At 34.2% G+C, this 16,970-nt stretch overlaps 2 protein-coding genes, 1 non-coding gene and 1 pseudogene across 5 annotated transcripts; 3 read left to right on the top strand and 1 right to left on the bottom strand.

Annotated features, from left to right (window-relative positions):
* Nucleotides 1-1,805: 1,805 nt before the first annotated feature.
* TRNAL-AAG (transfer RNA leucine (anticodon AAG)) lies at nucleotides 1,806-1,886 on the bottom strand. Its single transcript has one exon. It is a non-coding gene; the product is annotated as a tRNA-Leu (tRNA).
* LOC130802474 (pyridoxal reductase, chloroplastic) lies at nucleotides 1,880-9,084 on the top strand. Of its 2 annotated transcripts, XM_057666494.1 has the most exons (9): nucleotides 1,880-2,168; nucleotides 2,251-2,488; nucleotides 5,725-5,818; nucleotides 5,990-6,113; nucleotides 6,394-6,495; nucleotides 6,639-6,790; nucleotides 6,875-6,968; nucleotides 8,010-8,191; nucleotides 8,751-9,084. In XM_057666494.1, exons 1-9 carry the CDS (start codon nucleotides 2,034-2,036, stop codon nucleotides 8,752-8,754), a joined length of 1,125 nt encoding a protein of 374 aa, XP_057522477.1. In that variant the 5' UTR covers nucleotides 1,880-2,033; the 3' UTR covers nucleotides 8,755-9,084. The 2 variants fall into 2 exon arrangements, with proteins under 2 accessions (XP_057522477.1, XP_057522480.1); XM_057666497.1 differs by lacking the exon at nucleotides 8,751-9,084 and having other exon boundaries at nucleotides 1,974-2,168; nucleotides 8,010-8,195.
* Nucleotides 9,085-10,297: 1,213 nt separating this feature from the next.
* LOC130802460 (pentatricopeptide repeat-containing protein At2g06000-like) lies at nucleotides 10,298-16,168 on the top strand. 2 transcript variants are annotated; one of them, XM_057666485.1, is made up of 5 exons: nucleotides 10,298-12,625; nucleotides 12,718-14,646; nucleotides 14,746-14,888; nucleotides 15,102-15,301; nucleotides 15,377-16,168. In XM_057666485.1, exon 1 carries the CDS (start codon nucleotides 10,493-10,495, stop codon nucleotides 12,152-12,154), a length of 1,662 nt encoding a protein of 553 aa, XP_057522468.1. In that variant the 5' UTR covers nucleotides 10,298-10,492; the 3' UTR covers nucleotides 12,155-12,625; nucleotides 12,718-14,646; nucleotides 14,746-14,888; nucleotides 15,102-15,301; nucleotides 15,377-16,168. The 2 variants fall into 2 exon arrangements, with proteins under 2 accessions (XP_057522468.1, XP_057522462.1); XM_057666479.1 differs by having other exon boundaries at nucleotides 15,102-16,167.
* A 157-nt stretch (nucleotides 16,169-16,325) lies between these two features.
* Nucleotides 16,326-16,444, top strand: LOC130807141 (5S ribosomal RNA; annotated as a pseudogene).
* Nucleotides 16,445-16,970: the final 526 nt, after the last annotated feature.

The following is a 16,970-nucleotide window of genomic DNA, read 5'->3' as shown; positions in this document are numbered from 1 at the left end:
TTTTTGTTTTAAAACTTATATATGGACTATATGGATAATAATTTTAATTAATGGAGAGATTTTAACATGTACTAGTATTTGGTTTATCTTTTTTAAAATTATAAGGGTTTCTAAAATAGAATTGACAAAAAAGCACTAAATTTTACAAGACAACCTTGCTCGAAATGATTCAGAAAGGAAAGACTTTTGGACACAGCAATATATAGTGAAAAATGTTAGAAAGAAGAAGAAAAATACAGTATACATGAAAACAAAAGATTGAAACTTTGCTTGAACAGAGCACATACAATAATATAATTATATAAATGTTGTCTTGGACACCTCCTACTCAAATAGTATTATATTTAATTTAGAATTCAACAATACATAAAAATACCATTCACAAACTAAAAATTCACTCCCTTGATCTCAAAGTTCACTCATTTAATGAAAATTTCACACTAATACAAAGGAGACACACCCTGGACTCTCAAACCCTATTTTTTACTTTGTAACAGTCATGAATTTTAGTCTAATATTAATTTAAACCCTTTATATAGTCCACCAAATCATTAAAAGATTCCAAATAAAAAGACATTATGTATCTAAAACAACAACAATCAAAAAATCACGTCAGAATGTTCATAGCACCAAATGGTCGTTCGAGCACCTAGCATGTTGGTTTGAGCACTCACTAATCCCCTACCTTGGCTTCTTAATAGCTTAAACTTATGCCACCTCAAATCCTTTACTCTCATCGCCATTACTTATAATACATGTTAAGAATTGAGCTATAATGTGACTATGTCACCCTTAAGTATAGGTGATTTTTAGTTCTTGCTCTTTCATAATCAATAAAATCTCAAATTTTGTGTTCTTATCAATGTGCTAGAAGTTTTGATTCATGATTGTTTCTTTCTTGTTGTGAAGCACCAAAAATTCATGTTATCATACAATATATATATGTTATATAGGCACTCTTCTTTCTTCCATTGCTACAAAAGGAGGATAGATTAATTCAATGGAAGTCATATTCATATTAAATCATAATGAATTTCATAAAAAGATATACTTGTCTAACATATAGCGAAAGTTAGAGCAAATGTTAAGGATCATGTTAAAATACGAAAGAAAAAAAAAATCCAAAATTTAATAAGATTCATCGATATAGCTACATCCTCTTTTTATGCTAGTGTTTTGTAATAAATGTTTGAACGATAATAGAATTACTCACTCAATCTCAGTACAATAAGGCATTACTACAAGAAGATAATGTGTGAATGAGAAAGGGAGAGAAATTACATAATATGATGAACTTCGAGACTTAGAGGATTGTATAAAACTCAAGACTTGAGCTTGGCTCAATTAAACCACATAGGAGGAGCACCATGTGTGAAGTTTGGACGGAAACTTAAGGAGTGAAGATGGTTTGCTCATTTGAGTGTAGTTCATCTCGTTCAAGCAATAAAGTTAAAACTGTAAATGTCAACGCTATTGAACTATCAAGATAATTAGACTATAAACTTAGAGTTTGAGCTATTGCAGTATTGTATTTTCTCATACAACTAAATAATAAAAGAATTTAGAAAACTTGTATATTTATAAAATAAGCGAGCAGTCGGGCATTATTTTTGTGCCGCTACCCGTTCGTTTATTTTAGAGAGCGGGTATTGCCCGTCCAAAATATTTTTTTAAAATGATGTTCAAGTCCATCCGTTTTCTAATCTGGTGCTTGCCTATGAACTACTTATATATAAAATATTATAGAATGCTGAATAATGCAAAAAAATATTTAAGTGCGATTGGCAACGGAAGGAAAATAGAATTGTTGAGAGTGGGATTTGAACCCACGCCCTTTCGGACCAGAACCTTAATCTGGCGCCTTAGACCAACTCGGCCATCTCAACTTCTTGCTTGTTCGTTGTCATTTTATAAATATAGACAATTTCCCTTTTCCCTGATTCATTCATTTCAATCCTAAGCAAGTTTCCTTTTCTTTCGCTTCCCACCACAAACATCACCCATAAGCATCAACAGGGCAGGAAAAATTAACAATGGCGCCCTTCTGTAGTCTCTGTGCAGTAACACCATCATCTTCAACAACTTACATAAGCTGTTTAAGTGCTTCAAATGACACCATCTTTTCAAATCCCACTTTCAAACTTCCCCTTATCTTTCCATGGCAAAAGGTAATCATTTTCTTTCAGTTTTTAATCACCCACCATGTGTTTGCATTAATGTCTCAATGGGCTTGTTGATTTTTTTTACTAGAAAGAAAAGGTGAAAATGGGTCCTTTAAGTGTTTCTCCAATGGGATTTGGGACTTGGGCATGGGGGAATCAACTCTTATGGGGTTATCAAGAATCCATGGATGATGAACTTCAACAAGTTTTCAATCTTGCTGTCGATAATGGCATCAATCTTTTTGATACTGCTGATTCTTATGGGACTGGGAAATTAAATGGGCAAAGTGAGAAGCTTTTGGGAAAGTTCATTCGTGAATATAAAGGTTAGCTTGTTTCCTTTTTTTGTTTGGTACTGCACTCTGATTGGAAGTTTAAAGTGATTTTATTTTGGTATTGTACTTTAGTAGTTTAGTGGCATTGGGGTTTTTGTATTTTTGAGGTTAAGCTTTTTTTATTAGCAAGAATGTAATAAATTGAAGCATAGGATTTTGATGTTTGCCTAAACTTAGATATATGATGATATTTGCCAAAATGAGGCCTAGTTTCCTGCTTATGGGACTTGTAAGAGTAAATAGTTTGATGCATTTGGAGTTCAAGATGGTGTGTCCCTGTGCAATGACAAGTATCAGCAAACCACAAACCCTTAAGGAAAATAGAAAGTTGAACTTGGTGGGTTTAAAAGGAGTGCAAGGAAGATCAAAGTTACATGGAGGGATAGGGGTGGAGAAGATAGTGACGAATCTAGATTTATAGGTTGAGATGGTTGAAAATCAAAATGAATGGTGGAGGAGGCTCCACTCGAACAACTATCGGGAGTGATCATATGTTCATGTAGTGGATTTTATCTTTTGAGATTAAGGCTTTGCATTGTTGTTGTTGGTATGACATTGAGGGAAGTATTCCATAAGATAGAGTGATCAAGGAGATTGCCAATTGTGTTTGTACTTTATAGATTTGGTTGCAGAAGATTGGATTAAGCTACTAACATGAAACTAGTCAGTTTGATACTCAATGTATATATCTTAAAACCCCACTCATGGCTCATATACGTTTGTAGTGTTTCTCGGGAGTGACAATCTTTTAGAGTAAAAATAGTGGGATGTTTTGAGACTAGGAGTAATCAATATAAACCCAATTGGAGAAGTTAAACTGTTGCAGAATCTTCTCTTACCTCAATGATCATAAGCCCCATTATGTATGCTTTGCTCATTCTAATGGCAACATGATTCTTTAGGTAGCAGACCATTTTGTAATCTGTATATATGAATCCTATAAGCTACAATATAAGGAAGAACTAAAGGCTTTCGGCAACAAATTTGGCCCTCTTGTGTGAAAAAATTGAGTTTGTGACCTTCTTTAAGAATATACTCTTAGTTCAAATCTGTTCAAGGTAGAAGTTATTTCATCCTTCTCTTTGGTTCATGAAATAAAGAAGGCAAGCAATTTACAACCTAGTGTTGCTAAATCCATATAAAAGCATAATACTATATCCTTTCACAGTTTCGCATGTATCAATCTGCATGTTTCAGGTTATAGTTTGTGGAGGATGACAAATTAGGTAACACTGTTATGGGTTTGTTTATTTTCATGTATCCATTTTCTGATTAAGAATGAATTACACATTTTTAAATGGGTGAAAATTTAACCATTACTGTAAAATTATTTTGGAGAGAGATTTCTTAAGGAAATGCAGTTGTGATGAATTGTGTTATGTTGTATTTGCTTTTTTTCTCTTTTTTTTAAAAAAATGAGTACTAGATAAAGTTTGGTATGGAATACTTAGAAGCTTCATGGGTGCAGAATGTGGAAAATTAGATTTGAGGAGACCCTATTGTAAGTTGTAATTAACACCATCTTAATGGTTATACAAATTTATGTGCATGAGATATACAACTCAATGGCATTATATGCTTGTGTGCATGATTACATAGACAGATAGACTCAACGATTACATTCTTATCTGCGTGATTTTACAGTCTTATGTGCATCAAAAAAATAGATATGAAGAAATTTGATGATTAGCTTTGAAGAATACATTCTAAGGAGGCATTTGGTAGATGAAATTTGAGGCTCAGTAACGGAGACAAGAAACCATTTCCATTAACGACTTTTGGTTAACTGCTACCATTACTTTGTTTCAACTCCTTATCAAGTGGTAACAAAAAATTGCAAAATTAAGAATGAAATCTGATGTGTGATACTTTCTTGTATCCCCCATTCAAAAAAAGTCTATTCAAAATAAAGCCCTAAAATCACCCTCAATAATCCAGACCTTCTTCACAATGAAGGCCATAAAGTTTTTGGCTAAATTTTGATTTTACTACATTTGTGTGCAAATACTTGTCACACGATTTAACTTTCCATTTTGTAATAGTTTAGAACGAAATATTTGTTACTGTATTTGAAGGGTATAACCAAGATATTGATTTTTTTTTTTGGTATCCATTGATGGAGGGTGAAGAAGATTAATAAACAGAGAAAACAAAGATTTGGAGGAGAGAGAAAAGGACTTAAAAGAGGGGTAGAAAATGGCGTAATATTGAATTCAAAAGGCAGTAAAAATAGTATGGATTGCTTGTGCTGTTGATTACTTGAAAATGAAGGAGTATTGAAGAGGGAAGATCTGAAAAAAGGTGAAGATGGAGTATCGAAACTCGGAGTAGACAATGGAGTTGGAGCATCGAATGCAGGTGTTGTTGATGGAGTCTTGAAGCAGGCGTTGTTGATCTCTGAATAAGGGAGATGAAGGAGTACCAAATGTTGGAGTTGAGATCGAGTACCGAAGGTTGAAGATGACACTTTAATCTATTTGAAATTAATAATGACTTACGAAAATTACAACAATAAGAGAACAACAGAAGTGATTTCTTTTCCATGCTTGTACCAAACAAATGATCACAATAACGTCTTCTTAACTAGTTTTATTTCGTTACATGTGCCAATTTTTATACCAAATGACCCCTAATGGTATAAAGTTATTATGTGCGTAGAGTTTGTACAATAACTCTATTGTTGTCAGAATTCAATACTACCATTGAGTTTGTATAATATTCTATCATAAGAATGTTAAGGGAGACACTTATTCGATATTAATGCATTACTTACAATGTCTCGTTTCAACGATAGTGATTTAAGTCTTATAACAATCTTGAAGTTGTAGCTTCATGCTTAAGAAAATTCCCTTTTAGGTGCTATATAAGTTCCCTTCAGCTTATACAATTTGACCTGGGGAATTCACAATGTGTTTGAACTTATCTGTTTGGATAAACATCTGACAAATAAACAGTTGAAGGAAACTACTTTTATAGTACTGAAACACTATCTGTATTTTTGTTTCTTGATGCTATGACTATAAGGGAAAGTAAAGTTCAGAATCTTGAGATTGTAGCTAACAGGGTGGAATTTGACTTTAACTTGGTACTGTTTGCAATTATTGACCTTAATCTATGGTTTTTCCTGCCTACATAAGGATTATGAGTTATGACTGCTCCTTAATAATTTTCAATACTTTACATTATCACTGTTTTACGTTATGACGCAAAATGATCTTTTTCTTCAGGGAAGAGAGGAGTGCAGGATAACATCGTGATTGCAACAAAATTTGCTGCATATCCATGGCGGTTGACCCCAGGACAATTTGTAAATGCTTGCAAGTAGGTCGATTGTTCTTTGTTTGCTGCATGGTTTTGTGCTTTTGGACTACCAAACGAAGAATTGTGATGTTTTCTATTACCAGAATGATATCTTTCCGATTAAATAAACTTGTTGACACTTACTTTCATATCTTATAAACTTAAAAAGTTTTTGATAGTTTGATGGTACAGGTCTTCTCTTGATAGAATGGAACTGGAGCAGATTGGGATAGGACAGTTGCACTGGTCAACAGCAAATTATGCTCCGTTGCAGGAGATGGCTCTTTGGGATGGATTAGTTGCAATGTATGAGAAGGTTATAATTTATTCTAATATTTGGTATGGATGATTTAGAAAAATTCCTCCTCTTGATGAGAGTATTGGTCTGCCTTCTTTTCCACCCTCCCCAGAACCTGCCTTAGGCGGGACTCATTGGGATGATGATGATGATTTAGAAAAGTTGAAAATTGCACTCTCTTTCAGCCCTCCTCTCTACCCATCTGCTCGAAATATAGTGAACTTTTCTTCTTCCTGAAACTATCTCCTATAGCCTAATTTTCCATAATTGATATAATTTCGGGATTTATGGACCGCAGGGATTAGTTCAAGCCGTTGGTGTTAGCAATTACGGTCCAAAGCAACTTGTAAAGATATATAATTATCTCAAAGATAGAGGAGTTCCTCTATGCTCTGCTCAGGTACACATCTATGACATTTCTATTTTCAGTAATTTGCTTAGTTTGTTCAATCATTCATCAACGTCTTCAATTAGTTGTAGCTTCAGACAGCGAGTAATCTTCTGATCATGCTCTACCGATTCTGCATTTTACCATACTTTCAGGTGCAATTTTCACTGTTAAGCTTGGGAGATGAACAGTTGGAGATCAAGAATATATGCGACTCCTTAGGCATCCAATTAATTGCGTATAGTCCTCTTGGGCTTGGGATGCTTACAGGAAAATATTCTTCTTCAAACTTGCCAAGTGGGCCCAGGTTAATTTTCAGTTTTAAGTGGATTGTATCGAAGTGCAAGCTTTGATATGCATCGAGTTCATCTGATAATATAATCGCATACAGGTCCTTTTTGTTTCGACAAATTCTGCCAGGATTGGAACCTTTGCTGCTTTGTTTGAGGGAAATCGCCAATAAACGTCAGAAAACTATGAGTCAAGTATGCCATACTGACTTCCTTTGGCTATTATACTTCATGATATAGCTTGCTAATGACACTCTTATGGCACCAATTTTAAGTCTAAGCTTGTATCTCGTGATTTTTATATATGAACGAAATCGGTGATTTATGGACTTACGGTGGATAAAAGTTTTAACTCTCCTAGTTGTTTCTCACTGCTATTAACTGCAGCTCTGATTAGATAGTGATAAACTGAGTAAAATAAATATCCTACTTGTCGTCTCTAAATGCAAGAGTGACCTCAAGTTGTATAGTTGCAAATTTGCAATATGAGCCCTTGTACTCTTTGGTGTGGGCATGAACTTAGAAATACAAAAAGACACCTATTAAATTCATTTTGACCGAGAATCAAAGGTTGATTTAGTGGTTGAAGGTTTTCCCTTCCACCCTTGTAATAGGGATTCAATTCTCATTGCGTACAAGGGTCAGACAAGATTAATCCCCTTACGCCTCTTCCTATAGGGGATTATCCTTAACAATCCGTTTGGTAACCGGTACTAAATTATGGAAATGGTAATGAAATGTTAGTGTAATTTTGGTAAAATAGTCTTGATAAATTTAATGACCATACTTATTCTCCTTCAACAAGCTCATTTCCTTCACAAAATTCATTCCAATGCATTACCAATTAAACATGTGGTATTAGGTGATAATGAAAAATTGTAAACAAAATTTTTTTTTATGATCGAACTTTCATTACCATGGTAATGAAATGATACATATCATGAAAATTTGCGCTACAAATCATTTCCACTACCACCACGTAGTACCATTGAACAAACGGGCTGAAAAGGTAATGAAATAAATCAATTGATCTCGTAACTGTAGGGAGTGGGAACAATATGTATATGTTCATGATAGAGGTAGTACTGAATCATGCTCTGTAGGAGTGAAAATTGAGGCATGAATGAACGAACGAAGAGTATAATTGTGAACATAGTTTGCATTTATGTATTAAGTTCTCATACCTCTTGTTCCATTTTACCGCTATTCTGTTTCTAATTTGTCAGCCATAAGTAGGTAGCTATTAACTGGTGCATCAGTAAGGGTACCATTCCTATACCTGGTGTCAAGACTATCAAACAAACCCAAGAAAATCTCGGTGCTCTTGGTTGGCGTCTCAGTAGGGATGAAGTAACTCTATTGGAAGATGCAGCGCGACAATCTCCTCGCAAAATGATCCAGAACATATTTCAGACTAGGTAATTGACTTGAAACCAATCCTTTTTCTAAGTTTTCCGATCAAGTGATTGTTTTGTACTCAGTTAAGCTATTGTCTAAATTCCATTGAAGGAACCATCTTGTCCGAAATATACTTTTGCCCTTTAACATTCCATTGAAGTTGTTTTTGTAGAAGACATACTACATGTTCTCCCTCCGTCTTACAACTCTCATACGTTATACTTCCTCCGTATCTTATAACTTGCGCTATGAACCTACCAATTCTAAAGGGAATATACGGTCCTTCTTATATACTCTATTCGTTACAAGTAGAAACACACAGAAGGATCGCTTTATTTTATGCCATTTTCTTAGTTATTTGATGTTGGGAGCGTCACATGATTCACTAATCTCCTCACAAATTGCGAATCGACAAAAAATGAATTATGGTCGGATTTGGGCTATTCCTGGGCGAATTTGAGCAAATCTCAAACTCAAAAAGCGAATTAGCTAGCGGATTATGTTACAATGGTTGAGACAATGTGATTACCCAATAAAATTGTTCTTTCTATTCAACTTTCATCGTCTTTGATTCTTCAGGTGATGAAGCCAAGGCTGAAGCATGGGAACAATACCGCCACGATTTCAAGCTATATAGTCATCGTCTCACAGATGAAACATACTCTTACTGTTCATTATCCCAACTTCTGAATTTCAAGCTACATATTACACAGTCGAAATTTCAAGGGAAGTCGATTCTGTGTGGAAGGTGATCTGATCATCAATCAAATTTATGGTTTGCTGGATCTAGTTGAAGTTGGCTTGTTCAAATGTATGTAAAGAGCTTGAAAATGGAGAGAATATATATTCCTTTGTTGTATCTTGATCTCAAATGTGATTTAGGAAGTGTGGAGGCTCTGGCTTTTATTATCTTCTCTCAACACTTTCAGATTCCTCTATGATAAAAAGAAGTTAATTGTTGAAAAAAACAATAATTATACAAATAAAGACGATTCATACAATTAGACTATTTCTTTAATTGATCACTTTAAGATTAAAAAAATATCACTTAAAAATTGCTACAAACCATTTTTGTAATTGTAATTGTAATTGCGTAGAAAAGCATTTTTTCTAGTAAAATTTTCCCCCAAATTTTATATCATACCAAATGCTTTTAAGAATTTTTATATTACTACTTCTTTGTATTGCTCTCTTTTTTTTGAATAATAGAAAGTTTGTTATATAATAAATTTATTTTCTAACTAGAAACTATCCTTAAATTGTTCTCTAATTTGTCGTAATAAATAAATATATTAGATAACTTTTTGATGAAATACAATTGAAAATTCGTTTGCATCAAAAAACAAGTCATGAAATTGTATAAAGTTGTAACATCTTGAAAGAAAATACTCATAAAAATGAGATTTTTTTCAAGAAAAATATTTGTGTAAAATTTATCAATAGTGTAAAATATTATTTCTTGCAAGACTATAAAAATTTTATAAACCACCTATATTATATATTATTTTGTCAATGTACATTATAAAAAGATTATTGTTGAAGAATAATTTAAATCATAAAAGATTATCTCCTAAATATAGGTTGATCATTAAGTTCTAGCACTTTACACGACACAATGTGGACTCACTTTTTTTATTTTTTTTTATTTTTCATCTTTTCTCAACTTTCTTGCATTTCATATAAGCACCTCAAAAGCCTAATATGCATATTGACTCATAAATTCATTATAATCAAAGTATGATGGCCCAAGTCTCTATCTTCCAAGCTTTTATATTGAAGTTTGTTAGTGTTAATTCTGATATCTTTTGCGATGTTAAATGTATTAAACAAAACAAAAAAAATGACAAAACAAGATGCTTATGAGAAACCTGTATAAATAGCGAAAAACAAAGAAAGATATAATTACATATACAAAATAATGTTTTAACTCTATAATAAATTATGAATTCATTTGACAATCTTTTAACAAAAGCAATATTTTAAGTCAATTTTTAGACAAAATCAATTTTTAGACAAAAGATTTTACAATTTTTTGTTCTCTTTACAAAATTGGGGGTTTATGATGATATTTTTTAGTTAAAGAAAAAAGTAATTAAAAAAAAAATCCCAAAATGAATAACAAGTCAAGTCTCAACACTCAAGGGCCAAGAAGGGTCAGTAGGCTACACAGGCTCAACATTAGACATGTATTGTAGCTTGCAAAATTAGACCTATTTTGTGCTAATCTGTTGAACAAAAAACCAGTTCCATGTTTGGAAGTCTCCTTACACCAAAACATCGAAGATTCTCTTCAAAAATTGGAGACTTTCAATGTGCAGCATATGAAATCCTATTATAGAACCAGAGTATTACACAAAGCTACCACCTTTTTAGGGTTTGAAGCCCCCCTTTCTCCTCCCATGGTTGCAGTATCTCGTTCTCTTTATCGCCATGTAATTCAAAATCCTTCTGAATCTTGGTATGCTAAAGTTATCTGTACCCTTTTTTGTTTTCGATCCCATTATTTCAATTTACATTCAGATTTTCTTGCCAAAACTTTAACCCCATTTATTGCTTTTCAAGTTGTTAGGAAGTTGGATTTTGATAGAAAGAACCCAACTTTGGCATTCAAATTTTTTGAGTTAAGTAGGATTAATTTGGGTTTGATTCATAGTTTTGGGACTTATGATTACCTTTTAAGATCTCTTTGTCAAGTGGGTCTTTTTGATTATGCAAGTTTGGTTCTTGACTGGATGATGGTTGATGGGTATACATTGAACTTTTCAGTTTTGGGTTTTCTGATTGGGTCTTTTTCAGATTCAGGAAGATTTGAAATTGCCCAGAAATTGCTTTTACAAGCAGAATCTGGAGAGTTTAATAGAAACCCTTTTGTTTATAATAAGTTTTTGAATTGTTTGGTTAGACAAAATAGAGTAGATGAGGCTGTTACCTTCTTTAGTGAGAAAATGATGCCAAAATCATGCTTAGATGTTTGTAGTTTTAATATACTGATTAGAGGCCTATGTAGAGCTGGGCAAGTCGATAAGGCTCTAAAATTTTTTGAGGATATGGTCAATTTTGGTTTGTCACCGGATGTTATTTCATATAATACTATAATAGATGGATTTTGTAGGGTAAACAAGGTTGATAAAGCCCGAGAGTTGTTAATGGAACTAAGGTCTAGAGATGGTGTTTCTCCTGATGTTGTCACTTTTACATCCATCTTATCAGGTTATTGCAAGTTGAATAAGATGAATGAGGCATCTATACTTTTTGAAAACATGACTAGTATTGGAATTAGACCCACTCTTGTTACTTTCAATATTCTCATTGATGGCTTTAGTAAGGTCGGTGATATGGATTCTGTGTCAGCTATGTATGAGAAAATGCTCTCATTTGGGTGTTTCCCGGATGTTGTTACGTTCACATCACACATTGATGGGTATTGTCGGATAGGAGAATTGGATAAGGCGTTGAATCTTTTGCGAGAAATGGTTAATAGGAATGTGCCCCCAAATAAGTATACATTTTCTATTCTAATTATAGCTTTATGTAAAGAGAATAGACTGAATGAGGCATGTGATTTGTTGAGACAATTGAAGTTGCGTAATGATATTGTTCTTCAACCTTTTATGTACAATTCTGTCATTGATGGACTATGCAAAGCCGGTAAGGTTGATGAGGCAAATGTAATTGTTTCTGAAATGGACGAGAGAAACTGCAAGCATGATAAGTATACGTACACCATTCTTATCATTGGCCATTGTATGAAGGGGAGAATGCTGGAAGCAATTAAGATTTTTAATAAGATGCTATCAGTTAAGTGTACTCCGGATGACGTTACTGTGAAATCCTTGCTTTCATGTTTGGTAAAGGCGGGAATGCCTGGTGAGGCTTCACAAATAAGATTACAAATACCATTAGGGAAGGTGGAATTGGGTTTGTCCTCTTCTAGGAAAAATCTAACAGCCAAGACAAATATGAATGTTCAGGTTGCTGCTTGACATGGGAGGGCTATACCTGTGCTTGTATCGCACACGACTAAGTGCTTGATCACATGCTCTTTAGCGCGAGTCACGAGATGGTCTCTAGCAAATCAAAAGAGCTAGATGCCATTTACATGTGATACATGTCACTTTACAAGACATTGGTCTATAATTCACTTATTTGGTTCTCCTTGTGCATTCTGTGACTTTTAACACCAACTCGGGATTATTAGATCCGGTAAAAATGTGATAAATTTACCGACAATGAGCTCTGGTCAAATTCGACTATATGTGGACAGCTTGTTATAGTATTACCCAATGAAATCTTGAACATTGATGTTGATGAAGGATTATCATAGAGCCCTTGAAAAAACATTTGCTTTGGGCGAGTGTGGAGGTGTTGTGCATCTAAAGGGAAAGGGGCAAAAATGAAGGCGATGTATGGTGTGTACCTTTTCCTTTTGTGACTGCGTTTGGAGCTTGATGCAGGTGCAATCCCATTATTCATTATTGTGAGTTTTGGTTTTGTCCATTTTTATGTCCTCAGTTTAGTTTTAATCCTCTATCTTCTTTTCATGCAGGGAAGGATGAAGATTTTCGAACAAGTGACATGTATTATTCTGATCTCCATGGACCATCCAGAGGGTTGTGGTTACCATTCTCTTTTTGGGTCAGTTTTACTCATTCACTAGGATACTTAAGGACCCGGTTCATGTTCATGTCAATTTATCGGGAGTACCGGAGGTGAAATGAAGGGTTTATTTGACATACTTTTGAGCTGTTTATAAACACCGATGATTCCATCATTCATGGGTTGCATTTTAAACAAAACCTTACATGTCATAGATGGGGTTATGTATTGTCTCAATTGCATTCCTTTTAACAATAATATTTGAGCTTTTCATTTGGATAATTTGTTACTTGAAAGGAGTTTCTTGAAATAGCTCATCTTTTACGTGTTTTTTAAATCGAGGGGAGATTGACTTATTATGGTTTGGATTTCTCCTCAAGGAAATAAGAAATAACAAAATTTTATCGGTAATGACCAAGTGTGCCTTGTCCCTTTCCCTTTTAATTGTATCATTTTTGTTGCTCGTCCCAAAAGTATAAGTCAAAGTTGATTTGGGTACATGTACATAAATAAATTATCCACTTGATTGAAAGTAACAAATTATTTCATTGCCAATTTTGAAGATTATTGCCTTTTTGTTTCCCGACTTTTGATGCTCTGTGTGAGAATGATCTAAATGTATTACAAGATGTGTGCATTCCCAGTTCTCTCCCTGTCGGAGATGGTGCACATTTTCTTGTCCGTGAGGTCAGATGGAGGGCTTGATTGTGGAGATCAGAAGAAAGTATAGTGTAAGATATTTTCAAGGTATGAAATTTTGTTCTTTACATATACCACGTTTGTGTCTATATTTTAATCTTGCACAAACACATTACGATATTCAAGTTTAGGGTTGTGGTTAGAGGTGTTCATTCGGGTCATCAGGTTAATTTTGGATCAAGTGTTTTGGGTCGGTTCAATATCGAGTCTTGTGTCCATATTGATTTTTGTATAATTATAACTCATTTTGAAGTTGGGTCAAGTCGGGTTCGGTTATTAGATTAGATAAATATCGGGGGGTCGGGTCTGTTTTGAATATTTGTAGAATGGATGGTCTTTTTGATCCCTTTCGCTGGCTTGAATTTTGTCGACTCCTAGCTGTTACTCTAGATCCCTCGGATAAGTGATAACATGAGGCAGTAGTGATAACAAATGAAATGTATAATTAGGATATGATATGAACTGAGAAATAGGAAAATGAACTTAACTATTACTGTTAAATGGTCTCAAAATTCCTGATAAAAGTGTAGCACACATTGTATGCAAGCTACTAAGATACTAATTGAGCATCGGCTTTAGTTTCATTTTATTTTTACTACCAAAAAATGACCTATTTGAGTATAATGACAATTTTGTTATATTTTATTTTTGTTGGGATAAATATTTTGTTTGCGTGTGTGTGTTGTGACCTCAGAGCCATCAAATTCATATGCATGTTCTTGTATATTTGTTGATCTTTTTGGTTTTGTTGAAGCTGTTTTCTGTGACTGAATCTTTTCGGTATTTCCTGACTCTTGATGCTCTCTATGTGCTAGTATTGCTTTTTGTCATGTAGGAATTCTTTCTTGTTACAAACAACTTTTATGAAGAATTTCTCGTTTAGCATCTGGATGGTCTACCACTACGTCTTTGATATAAATGTTATCTTTGATTGTCTTGAACTATTTTGGGATTAAGGCTCTGTTCTTGTCATTGTTAATCCCGTGTTTTTTCTGGTAATTATCTATATAAGCCTTGACCTTAAAAGAGATGTACCTAAAGTTATCGAACATTTCCTCTATCCAAGAAAAGATTTATCTCGAGATTATTAGGGTAACAACGAATCATGAATCATAGGCGTACTGCTGCCGAGCTTTTGTTCGATGCTTTCCACAATTTTTGATCTGCCGAACCACAAACGGTAAGTAACAACTTTATTGATTTTCTTGCAAATTTTTAATTTCATGAATCCTTCTTATATCACAACCTGTTAACCCAACACAACGTTTTTACTATGTAGGAAAAGCTCTTATTCATCCCGCACAGCTGAAACGAGCTGTAAACTATTGGAAAGTTTTTCGTCCAATCACTTGTTTCTATGGTACGGTTTTTGTCTGCTAAAAGGGTTGTGGCGCTGAACGAAATAGACGTTGGTTTTAAATGGTAAGTATTCCCAGAAGTTGCGTTTTGCTTATTGTCTGATTTAATTTTGTCTGTGCGTAAAAGCTTACTTGATAACTCGTTAATTAAACTGGTTAAGTTTGGATCAGCGGTTTCCATTATCAACAAGGGCATGAAACAAACTTTAGTTCGAATAATTCTTTCTATATCTCGATCATCTCGAACTCCCTTAACACATTCCTTTCTCCTCGACAGAACTTTTCTCTCTTTAAAGAATCCGTTTGGTTCTTCTCGATGCACAGGCTTTTAAGACTCAAATGGGTATGCAATCGTTAGCAAAGGGTGAATGAATGCAAAGAATTGACTGATTTGGTTGTTAACCGCAACAGTTTTGGCATCTGCTGCTTTTGAACTTGAAGGATTGGGTGATATTGTCAAAGCCTCAATGTAATGAGGTGAGATGCATTGTTTCATCCTCAATTTTCTCAAGGCTCTTGACCTTTGATTTTTAAGGCGAAACTTATACGCAGATGTCGACAAAAGGGTGAATGACGAATCTGTAGACAGATTTTGTATTCCCAAAAGGTTGTATGAGGAGTTTTGCATTGTGACGAAGGAGGCTTTATCAAAACCAAATACGATGACAATCAGGTTATATGATATAGAGAAACAAAAACATGGCTTTGATTGCTAGTGAAGATAAATTTTTGCATTGACGGTTGCATGATCTACTGGAGATATAACGTAAATGCAAGACATTGTGGGATTTGTAGGAGAGGTAGGTGGAAAATTACTGGGAATAGAAACGGATGTATACTAAGGAAACAATTTATCTATTTTTTTGCTAAGCCCTAGATTACAACGATTGTACCCTCTTAGGTTACTGCCGGTCTAATGAGTTGGCACGGTGAGCATCACAGAGAAGAGGGAGAGATGTGTTACCCGTTAGGCTTGGTTAAAGTTTTATGCTACTCATCTAGAGTTTGCCTCCGAGACGAGAAATGTGAAGCTCGGTATGTGTATAAACTGTTTCAACCCATTCGAAAGCTTTGGAAAACAATATTTATCGTGGTAAATGGTAATTTTGATACCTTATAGCCTCGGAAATAGATTAACAATAGAGATTTGTGATCCCCAACAAAATCAAACAAGACAAGCTATAAACTGTTGAGATTATGAGTGAAAAGAGAAAAAAAAAAAATTAACAAATTGGTTATATCATAATTTAATATTCAAATAAAAACCTCATGCAAAGTAGATCCCTAAAACCTAGAACATAACCCCATTTTTATCATTTTCCATAATATCAACTACTTATTAACCAACTTTCGATTGGATATGATTTAGTTTTTTTAAATTAGATCTAATTATTTTCAGGTTATGAGTTGAAATTTTCTGATAAATAACTCATTAATTTTCGGTCTGATTTTGCGTTAATTTGAGGTCTAGTGAATATTTGAAAAGTTTATACTTAAATGAAAGTGCGATCATACCAGTACTTATGCACCTAATCCCATTATAACTCTGCAGCTAAGCGTGTTTGGGCGAGAGTAGTAGTAGCATGAGTAACCTCCTGAAAAGTCCTTGTGTTGCACCTCTTTTTATTCTTGCTTGGACCTGAACCATTTTCTTTTCGCATCGGTCCTAGATGAAAAAACTCATTTGATACAAGGAGAGGTGTCTTGGTGCATGTTTGCTAATGACATGTTTGGTAGATGATGCCAAGGTGGGGTAGCTAACTTAGAACAATGGAGTTAAGGGTTGGAGTCGCGAGGTTTCAAATTATGTTGGAGCAAGAAGTACAAAGAGTGTGATTTTAGCACAAATGAGATAACAAGAAGCACTATAAAGTTAGAACATAACGAAATCACTTGAAACAGATGCTTCAAATACCATGGGTCCTTATTTCAGAGTAGTGGGGACATCTAACAAGATGTGACCCATTAAATTAAGTGTTGGTGGCAAAAATGGAGAGTGACTACTGGAATACTATTTGATCGAGGTGTGCTCTTAAATTTTAAGGGTAAGCTTTATCGAACAACTATTTGACTGGCGCTATGGATTAGAATGTTGGGCTTTTAAAAAGGATCATAGTAGAAAGATGAGAGTAGTAGAAATGCAAAT

This window comes from Amaranthus tricolor, chromosome 2, assembly GCF_026212465.1.
Source record: "Amaranthus tricolor cultivar Red isolate AtriRed21 chromosome 2, ASM2621246v1, whole genome shotgun sequence".
Taxonomy (NCBI): Eukaryota; Viridiplantae; Streptophyta; class Magnoliopsida; order Caryophyllales; family Amaranthaceae; genus Amaranthus; species Amaranthus tricolor.
This window is presented reverse-complemented; position numbering and strand designations above follow the sequence as displayed.

Bases quoted from the DNA above. Each gene is read 5' to 3' on its own strand.
- LOC130802474 (XM_057666494.1), top strand. From the start codon at position 2,034: ATGGCGCCCTTCTGTAGTCTCTGTGCAGTAACACCATCATCTTCAACA. The intron at 2,489-5,724 runs GTTAGCTTGTTT...CTTTTTCTTCAG, and splicing joins GTTCATTCGTGAATATAAAG to GGAAGAGAGGAGTGCAGGAT. The intron at 6,791-6,874 runs GTTAATTTTCAG...AATCGCATACAG, and splicing joins AACTTGCCAAGTGGGCCCAG to GTCCTTTTTGTTTCGACAAA.
- LOC130802460 (XM_057666485.1), top strand. From the start codon at position 10,493: ATGAAATCCTATTATAGAACCAGAGTATTACACAAAGCTACCACCTTT.